We start from the raw sequence: 10,490 nt of genomic DNA, 5'->3' as shown, positions 1-10,490 counted from the left end.
GTACTTGTGCTCATTTACCAGACCAGGATGTTAGCTGTACCAGCTCAGCTGTCTGGAGGCTGTGGATAGGGATGCTAACCAGCTAGGCTGGAAAATAGAGAAGGGCTTGAGCAGCAAAATCTGAAGCTGGATCGAGATTTCAAACAGCCCTAAAGTGCATGTGTGTTTTCACCTCTAGGCTTTTGTTCAGACCCCTCACTAACATTTTATGTACCAGAAGGATCTGAAGTTAGATTTCCTTGGCCTGTGTTCCTCTACAGTCAGCAACTTTCTCTCCATTAGTGATGCTTTCTTAGCCTAGTCTTTATTCTGGTCCCTGGGGAAACCCTTGCCTTCCAGACATTTGTGAATGTTCTGTCCGCAGCATGGTTTGTAGCACTTCAGACTCAAGAGACGGGTTTGGAGCAGCCCAAGGTTGGCTGCAGATGAGAGAGCACACAGCTGAATGGGAGATAGGGCAGTGCAATGAGCCCCAGAGGTGTAAGGGAGAGACGGAGCCTAGAATCCCAGTCATGCAACCATGAAGCTCCAGCACGAATGCCTGTGCCATTTGAAAACTGCTGGACTGGAATAGATGGTCTGCTGATAAAGGCAGGATGAGGAGCCAAGAACCCCAGGTTCTACCCCAGGTTGGACTTGTCACTGACCTCCTGTGCGGCCTTGGACAAGTCATTTAACCCAAGCTCTGGAAACAGGATGCCACAGTCCCAGTCTTTTTGTTCCCTGTATGCATGCACTGAATGAATTGCTCCTGAAAGAGGCTGATGCCATCGTCCCACCCTCCTTCCTTACCAGCTGGCCCAGGGGAGCACACACTACACCTTATCAAGGTTGGCACCACTCCCACTCCAGCATCTGTTCCTCTTTGGGACCCCCAGGGGAATCCTGGCTCAGCCAGCCTGCATTCCTTTTGGGACTCTGCCCTCCACGGATGCCCCAACGTGGCAGTGGTTCCCAAGCTCCTGGGCTTAATCTCTCTCGCTCTCAAGCTGATCGTTTCTCTCTCTATCATATCAGGTATTTATACTACAGACCTAACTCTGCCAACTGCGGAAACATTAGCCAATCCCTGTGATCCTACTCATTGTAAAAGGATCTCCAATGCCTATAGCCAGATGTGAATGAAAATGTTCCCTCATGGACAGGCACATGCTGCTTTGGTGTGTTGTTGTTTTACACAGCGCTTTCCATGTGTTTTACCCAATTATTTTATAAAGTTTCATCCATCACGTTCCTTCCCCAGTGCATCCCTATCCTACTCTCCTACCCTCCCCCACTGAGCGCCCTTTCTCCCCCACGTGGATCTGCTGGAACTTTCAGTGTCTGCATGATGTCAAGGGCGAAGGAATGCCAGGCAGGCGGGAGGAGGAGGTTGATTGTGAGCAAGCCAAGTGACAGGCTGACATGATTAAGAGCCTGCTGGCTAATTAAAGCACAGAGGTGGGAGGAGCAAAGTGTTTAAGGGTGCCAGAGAGAGAGAGGCCTCCCCAAACCTCTTGTTACACTTCAGTGAACTGAGCAGCTGAGTTGCACAGAGCAAATCGTAATTAACTCTTTCACACCTCATCTCTGGCGTTCAAACTGGGGGTTGAAGGGGGACCCAGCAAATGGCACCTTTAACTGAAAAGCCTGATCCAAGGTAAGGACACAGTCTGATTTCTGACTAGTAATCGGCTGGCGGCTTAGCGCTCCCAGGACTTTATGTAGTATTGCTGCTGGCTTAATGCCATGTTAGCTGGGGTGACACAGGTTAACTCCCAGTTCTGTTGGTGTATCACAAGCTACAGTTTGAGGAAAAGAGTTCTCTAGATGGCTTTGCAATGGATCTATGTTCTGATTACAGGAGATGGAGGAATCCTGGCCTGGATTTCTGCCTCCTCCCTGTCAGCCTCTGGTGGGTGACTGAAGTCAATACCCAAATTTTGCAACTTGGGCCTGTTTCTAAAATCAAAGTGATGGGAAAAAATCTGGTGCTTTGGCGCAGGCCCATACTGATTGGCCTCATGGCAAGTGTGTTTGTTTTTTGTCTTTCACTTACTAAATCTTCTAGGCCATACATTAGTCTGGTTATTGGGCTGGAAGAATGAGAATGATGTGAATTTAAAAGTGGGTTTTGAGTTGGATGTTCTGCTGTTCCTGAAGGAACTTGTAATCGGAGATCAGAATTTAGCCTGCATCCTCTAAGAGCATCTCATTTTAGACCTGCACCCAGCTGAGACCTCCTTTCCTAGGGCATCTCCAGTACTGGGCATATAGGTAGCCTCTGGGTTCTTGATTCCATTCTTGCAGCTGCTATAAGAGGCAGCATGGTCTGTTGGACTGAGTGTAGGACAAGCAGTCAAGACACCTGGTTCTGTTCCCTCCTGGGCCACTGGCTTGTTGTATGGCTTTGGCCATCATTCTGGGGTTCTGCTGCGGCCTCTTTGTGCAAACTGCGCTCTCTGTAAAGCCAGATGAACAGCCCCTGGGAATTCCTCTGACATAGGATCGTCGCCTAGGTGGCAAAGACCCAGCAGAGTGACTCTACTCCACCTCCCCTTGCAGCGCCTGACTGAGGAGCATGTCAGGGGTGTGCCAGGAGAGACATGGAGTACCTCTGCCCTCACGTTGGCCTTAGCTCTTGCAGTGGCCCCGTGGAGTTGTTGCAGCTGTGCCGGAGTTAGAGCAACCCTCAGGGTGCTCTAGCATCTTATGTTGCGGGGACCAGAGGGTTCCACCCCAAATCTGGTTCCCTTGACCCCCCACATCCTGTGCCAGCTGAATGGAGTTTAGCTACCGTTCAGAATTGGGGTCTGTGTCTGTTTCCCCATCTCTGTGTGAAGTAGTGATCTGCACATTACCTACCTTAAAAAGGGGTAATGTGCAGATGAGTAGATAAATGTTTGTGCAGCGCAGTGGGAAATGTAGTGCTACATGTTGGTCGCTGTTAGAAAACCAGGGTTTGCCAGCAATTAGCACAGCATGTGATTGGAGATAGTGGTGTATTTCCCTGTACCTGAGACAGTAACTTTGTGGTTTGGGTGCATTTCAGATATTGTGGTGTGGTGACGGTTAGTAAATGTTGCTATTCTAATGGACCCCACTGTCTAGATATAAATAGTATTATTAGATGGTTGCTTTATTTGTGAATTTCACTGTGAAATTAGAACTGGGCCTGAATCAACACCCTTCCCCCACCCAAGCCATGAGCGGAGTTTGTATCTGGATCTGAACTTTGTGGTTTGGGTGCATTTCTGCTTAAAATCTAGACGATGATAAGTGTTGTGTCTCCTTCATTATTAGTGGTTGTGTAACTTGAGAGCTCTCATCAACATCTGCACGAGGTAATGTCCAAAGAAGCCTGACTGGCTCTGCTCGCGGTATCTAATCCATTGTATTTATAGGGTGCCATTCACTGCAGTGAACATGCAGTTTAGTGTGACTGTGTCCCTGGAAAGGTGCTGCATCTAAAGCCTGTGGCCAGTGCAATGAGTCCATGGTATTAAAACTGGGAACTCTTAGGGCTTCTGGAATCTGCAGCCATGGTTAGATCTGTTTGTTCAGAACGATTGGTTTGCCCCCAAATCCAAGGCGTCCATTGATTTTAGGCACAAGAAGATACTCCAAGTGGCCTCGAAACAACTGGGACCCAATGAATCGAATATGTACAATTTATGAAGTGAAATGGAAAACTGACATCCTCCCGACTCCCTTTATGTGGCCTTTAAGGATCCCAGGGCGCTTTTTGCAAGAGTAGAGGGTATAACCTGGTGTCTTTAACTTCACTTCCTCTCGTTAACTCTTTCCAAATTGAATTCCTGCTAATTACATTCTCCCTGCCTAAATTCCCCCTACAGCCTCAGTAACATCAGGTCCCCCAAACTGTTCAGTGTTGCTGCGTGCTGTTAGTTATGTCCTGCTTTCATTCCAGAGGAGGCAGCACTTCAGCTGTACATGACGTGTCCCCTTGTGTAAACTGTACATCAACGTCAGTTTGTACGGTGCTCTGGGAGCCTGTATGATGGGAGCAGTTACATAAATCAGGTGGATCTGAACAAAACCTCAGATCCCAATACTTCAAACGGCTGTGTCTTGGGACTCTCTCGCTAATATAAATACACGATATGATTAAAACACTTCAGGGTCTGCTTTTACATCTCTAATATCTTGGTCTGATGTTTGAGGCTGTGATGTGGTTGTGTACATGTGCATACAGACAGGCATGACACACAACTTCCCCTACACTATGGAGACTTTAGCATTATATCTCCAATTGTACTGACAGCTAACTCCACAATCATCTCATCTAGCTACCAAGCACAGAAGTTAGAGGACAGGCATGACAGGGTCAGAATAACTTGGTGCCAAATTACACTGATTTAAAATCTGCTGTCCTGGAAAGGGGTGTTTTCAGCTACCAGGAAGAACAGAACTCTTACCCAAAGGGATCTTGTCAAGCAATATAAAGCTGCTTCCAATTCTGAGTGCGTAGTCCATGTGAAGCAAATCATGAACTTACCTCCTCCTGTTCTATTAGAGACACAAGGTTCAGGGGACTGGACATCACGGGGGCGGGAATCTCTGTGAAATGGGATTCAGTGGTTCCAGTCCATTTCCTTGTGAAGAGGGATCCATCTGCCTGCCATTTTCCCAGCTGGTGCTACCTGCCGCCTTTGTTGGCTGCCTCAGCCAGAGATGGAATGATCCATGGACACTGAACTGTCCTCTATGATCTAGAGGAGGCCATTTCTTGTCAGGGCAGGGCACAACAGCAGAAAGATCTGACCATCTGGTCATCAGGAGGTCATCTAGTCCAACCCCCTGCTCAAAGCAGGACTAATCCCCAGTTTTTGCCCCAGGTCCCTAAATGGCCCCCTCAAGGATCAAACTCACAACCCTGAGTTTAGCAGGCCAATGCTCAAACCACTGAGCTATCCCACTCCCCATGCTCTTGTACTCTCTGAAATTGAATGAAGGAGTTGAGTCTGCAGTGCTGTCAGTCTGTCAAATGTTTCAACTGCATCAAAGTCCCTTTTCCAGCACAAGATCCCAGATATTTTAGCTGTAACATTTGTCTTCATCTTAATGGGAAAGGTGACCAAATGTAGATCTGTGTTCCGTCACTTTTAAGATGTTCATTTTAAGTACTTTGTGCTGAATTAACTCGCACTGCTGGTGCCATATGTTCAGTGTAAAGTTCATTGCTGAAAGATGTCTTCATCCGGAAACATCCCAAAGATCTTGAAGCAGCACATTCAATAGGGTTGCTATCTTTGTAATGGCTGGTAACTGGACCCCCAAAGCTTTGCCCTGCCTCTTCCTCCAAGGCCTGTCCCCTCCTCCACCTCATCCCCTGAGGCCATACCGCTTCTCTGCCTCTTCCTCTACGGTCCCACCCCTATCGCTTGCAGGGTCTTCACCAGCACAGCCGAGGCTGCGTTACCTGCCACCTGTGGGCTGTACAAGGCCACATGCTGCCACTAGAGGCATGAACAGCCTGGCCCCAGAGGCAGCGGCTGCTGTTGCTGTTCTGCCTCCTTCCTTACGCTTAGGGCTACCACCTTTTCCAAAGATTTTAAAAAAATGGACATCAGGGCTTGTCAAATGGCACCTGGACACACAAGCTGAAACCCAGATTGTCCGGGTGAAAATCAGACAGGTGGCAATCATAATGTTCAAGTTTACATTTCTTATTTGACTTCTATTACTCGGTGCAGTGGAGCTGTGCTGATTTGCATGAAATCAAATGGGATGTCTGTTCCTGTTACAAATTGCTGAATTTTCCAATTGAACATGCACCATGTTTTTAAAAAGAAAAGAAGTAAAAAAACCCCAACAAGATGCTGCATCACCCAAAACGTGCTTTGTTAATTTATTTTAACAATTTTAGTTTAAATTATTTGTGGTGATACATCATGATATGCCAGCCAGGGCTCTATACTGCATGCAGTTCCTTTGGTAAGTGAAGCTTTGCCACTGTATCTCTGCTGTTTTCTGAGGAGTGGAGGGAAACCATTGTTTTGTGTGAACCTTTGCGAGGCTCTCTTGTACATTGCTTATTTACAGTTCTTGCATGCCGCTCATTCATAGGATGCTGAGCATAATGCCCTCTGGGGCAGTGGCAGGATGTTAACTCTTAAAATAAAAATAATGATCTACTTATTTTCATACGTATTTCAAGACGGGGAGGAATGGCAAGTTGTGAGAGAGCTGGTGGACTAGGTTAAGTCAACACTCTCTTTAGTATTTTGATATTCTTTTTCTTCCTTTTATGTAACACAATATGAAGAGAAATTAAGTGGTACCAAGGACTCCATCCTACAAGGTACCAAGCACTGGGACTCTGATCCAGCAAAGCTCTTAAACACATGCTTAGCTTCAAACGAAAGGGACTACCCCTGTGCTTGGAGCATTCCCACTGGCTGCAAATTAACCACGTGCTTAAGAACTTTGCTGGGTCATGGACACAGTGCTCAGTGCTCCAGGATCAAGCTCCATGTGGAAAGCAAGGCCTACAGTAAGGCACAGGATACATGCAACATACTGCAGGTCAGGTGTGTTGGGAAGTATTGCTCGTCTTTAAAAGGCCTCATGATTTTTAAGCCAATCTCATGATTTTTGGGTCACCTGACTCGTGATTTTTTGAACGCGTGGGGTTGGCAATTTACACACGAAAAGTCCTAGTTGAATAAGTGGAGGTGTCACTACTAACAAGGGAAGGAAACCTTGGTTTTTAAAAGTAGTTTTTTTTAACCAGCATTGCCCCTTTCAGGCTGAGACTTGCAAAGTTGTCTAGTGGATTTTGATGCCCACGTAGTAGGAGCTGGGTATTTGAATCCCTTGTGGCCATACAAATCTCAGTCCAGGCTTCTTAACCAATATACAACCAAGGAAACAACCCCTCACCCAAAATAACTAATTAATGAGATTCCTACCACAGGGCCAGATTCTACAGCGCTCCAGTGACTTAAAAGCACGTGTCCTTACACTGAACTATTAATGAGTTATTTGTTATGTATTGCTATTGTAGGGAGAGATCCTGGAATGTTTGAAACGTGAGATAATCCAGAGACATGCTGTACAGAAGTAGTCACCGCGTATCTGCATTCCTCCTAACTAGGACTCCACCACTCTCTTTTCCACACCAAGTAGGGAAAGAGCTGTGGTCTTGGAAGAAATGTGCTGACACTAAAAGGGATGAAAGAAAAGGAGGACTTGTGGTACCTTAGAGACTAACAAATTTATTTGAGCATAAGCTTTCGTGAGCTACAGCTCACTTCATCGGATGTATGCAGTGGAAAATACAGTAGGGAGATTTTATATACACAGAGAACATGAAATAATGGGTGTTACCATACACACTGTAACGAGAGTGATCAGGTAAGGTGAGCTATTACCAGCAGGAGAGAAAAAAAACCTTTTGTAGTGATAATCAAGGTGGGCCATTTCCAGCAGTTGACAAGAATGTGTGAGGAACAGTGGGCTGGGGGGTGGGGGGGGGGAGAGAAGGAATAAACATGGGGAAATAGTTTTACATTGTGTAATGACACATCCACTCCCAGTCTTTATTCAAGCCTAAGTTAATGGTGTCCAGTTTGCAAATTAATTCCAATTCAGCAGTCTCTCATTGGAGTCTGTTTTTGAAGTTTTTTTGTTGAAGAATTGCCACTTTTAGGTCTGTAATCAAGTGACCAGAGAGATTGAAGTGTTCTCCGACTGGTTTTTGAATGTTATAATTCTTGACATCTGATTTGTGTCCATTTATTCTTTTATGTAGAGACTGTCCAGTTTGGCCAATGTACATGGCAGAGGGGCATTGCTCTGTGTTCTCTGTGTATATAAAATCTCCCCACTATATTTTCCACTGCATGCATCTGATGAGGTGAGCTGTAGCTGATGAAAGCTTATGCTCAGATAAATTTGTTAGTCTCCAAGGTGCCACAAGTACTCCTTTTCTTTTTGCGGATACAGACTAACACGGCTGCTACTCTAAAAGGGATGAAGAAATCTTTAAAAGTCTGCCTAGAGGTATGGGGGTGCTGGCAAGAAACTAGTACATGTGACATGTAGGTGTAGGCACATTTAAGATCAGAAACTTCTGGCTTATACCCTTGGGAATTCATTACCTGCCATCATGTCTTAAATTTGTACAGCAGAAGCTTTTGCTGCTATTTTTTTCACATTTCAGTAAAGGCATTATTTAAGGTCTGCTGGAAAGGTAGCACTGTCTACTGGCTAGCGCAGGATTCTGGAAGGAAGGAAAGGGGGGTTCTATTTCTGGTTTTGCTGAACTACTTCCTCTATCTATAAAATTGATAAGATGGATCCCACCTTCTGGAGCGCCACTGATTTAAGGTGCTCTTGTATATGTAACACCGACAAACCCTGGTTGTCAGTGGGCAGGATCAAACCTGGGCTCTCTGGAGCTTAGTGCATGTGCCTTTACTGCGTGAGCTAAAAGCCACATGGCCCTTAGTTAAGTCTGTAGAACAGACTCATTAATCTCTAAGTATGTCTCTGTGCCACTGGAGAGGACAGAGCACCACACCCCAGAGGTGTGTGGGTTACATGTATACCTGCACAGTGGTAGTAGTGTATGTGTAAACACTACTACTACTGTGTATATAAATATATATATATATAAAGGACATAGGCTCCAATTCTGGAAAACAGTCTCCATTCATGAAAGCACTTAAGCAGCTGCTTAACTTTAAAGTCAGTGAGACTAAACCCATGCTTAACTTTAAGCACCTTGGAGACCAGCAGTAGTAACTGTGAGCCTGATTTAGGAAAGCTTCAAGCACATGCTAAACTTGAAGCATATCCGTGAGTGCTTTCCTGATTTGGGACCATAGCTACTGCTTGCTGCGTGGTTTGTAATAAAACATAACGCTCAGAGCCTCGCCCGGTGTAAATCAGCTTCGCAAACTGCAGTCTGTGGAACATGCTGATTCCTACCAGCCACGCATTTCACTCCTGCCACCTGACCTATTTGTGAATTCAGCTGATAACATTGATTAACTTCACAGTGAACACACACTAAATGCGTATTATATTAATTAAATTCCAGAAATGCTAATAAGTTTGGGGAATGTGTGAAACATCATTTTTCTAGGTCAGATTGCAATTAGTTTGCCCCTCCTTCTTCATTCACTTTTGGCAAACTTGTTTCCTTTAATTACCGTTCTATTTTTATACCCAGAATCTCTTCCATTGAAAAGTGTTTCTTCTTAATTATGGGTTTATATCCCAACTGATGCCAAGATCAGTTATTCCACTGAATTCACAGTCTGCTTGCAGTTCTGGTACCAGTTTTCCTAAAGAGGGACTTGACAGTTTCAACAGCATGGGACCTTCAGCGCTGGCTCACATTATGTGTGAAACTCTTACAATTGCAGAAGCTTGGACTCAATGAAGTCTTTCTAAAGACTGATGTCAGTGGAAAGACTCATAGTGGGTTTTTGATCAGGCCCTCAGTGAAATGTGTAGACACGAGCGTATAGTGCTTTCCCCTTTAAATTAAAGAATGTCAGGCTATGTCTATGCTTCAATCGCTACAGGTGCTGCGCTGCATCTGCACTGCTGCTTCAGTATCGCCTTTCACTCCAGCAAAGGGAGTGACTCTCCCATCACCGTAGTCAATCCACCTCGCGGAGAGATGGTTGTGAGGTCAATGGAAGAATTCTTCCATCGGCCTAGCACCGTCTACACTGCGGGTTAGGTCAGCTTAACTACATTGTTCAGAGTGTGGATTTTTCACACCCCTGAGCAATGTGGCTGGGTTGACCTAACTTTTTGTGTCGACCTGGCTTCACAAAAGGCACTCACACAGAAAATGAAAACTGCAAAATTCGGTCAATTGTATGGAGTCCTTGACTCCATTTTATTGTGTTTCTCTCTTGATATATTTAATTTTCCAGCTCAACGTCTTTCCTAAAAAACATTCAGGGTTAAAGAGCTAGGTGCATTAAATAATGAAGTCATTATAATGTTCAAACATTTATTGCGGGGGTGGTCTAACTTTCACATTTTCCTACCACCCAAGATTTTTCTGCAATATACACCTAAGGTTTTTTTTTATATTTATATAGTATCTTCCACCCCATGGTGTAGAAACTTTATATGCCAGGATCACTTGTACAGAGAAATGCATCCACCTCTGGAATGGAGCAGCTGTTAGTAGTTTAGGACAGGAAATGAAGAGGAATCTCTCAGCCAATTGGAATGGCAGGGAGAATTCAGGCCCCAGTGCAGCAAAGCATTTAAGCACAAGCTTAACTTGCATCATGTGAACAGCCCCATTGATGAGACCTTTGTTGCCTGGGCATTCTTTATGCTTCCCTTGCTGCCAAAACAGCTTTTTGCAGGCCTTGCTCCCAAAGGCAAGTCCCTGCAGTGGGGTGATTGGTAGGAAACAATGAGTTGAAAGTCCTGGAGTTACCAACCATTGCTGTGTATTTCCCTCTGCCCCACAAAGGGACCAACTTAGCCGGTGGTTTATTTACCCAGAG

The 10,490-nt window shown here is 45.3% G+C and overlaps 1 protein-coding gene across 17 annotated transcripts in view; it reads left to right on the top strand.

Annotated features, from left to right (window-relative positions):
* The first annotated feature begins 1,494 nt into the window (after nt 1–1,494).
* SORBS1 (sorbin and SH3 domain containing 1) overlaps nt 1,495–10,490 on the top strand; it is a 110,938-nt gene continuing 101,942 nt past the window's right edge. Inside the window, exon 1 of one of the 17 annotated variants that reach the window (XM_043550575.1) lies at nt 1,495–1,639. In XM_043550575.1, the coding sequence (XP_043406510.1) occupies nt 1,608–1,639 (32 nt within the window). In that variant the 5' untranslated portion in view covers nt 1,495–1,607. The remainder of the gene's footprint in view (nt 1,640–10,490) is intronic. The other 16 variants (XM_043550569.1, XM_043550570.1, XM_043550571.1 and 13 more) reach the window with 16 other exon arrangements.

The sequence above is a fragment of the Chelonia mydas genome, chromosome 7 (assembly GCF_015237465.2).
Source record: "Chelonia mydas isolate rCheMyd1 chromosome 7, rCheMyd1.pri.v2, whole genome shotgun sequence".
Lineage (NCBI taxonomy): Eukaryota > Metazoa > Chordata > Testudines > Cheloniidae > Chelonia > Chelonia mydas.
The sequence above is the reverse complement of the archived record's forward strand: the minus strand, read 5'-3'. Positions and strand labels throughout refer to the sequence as shown.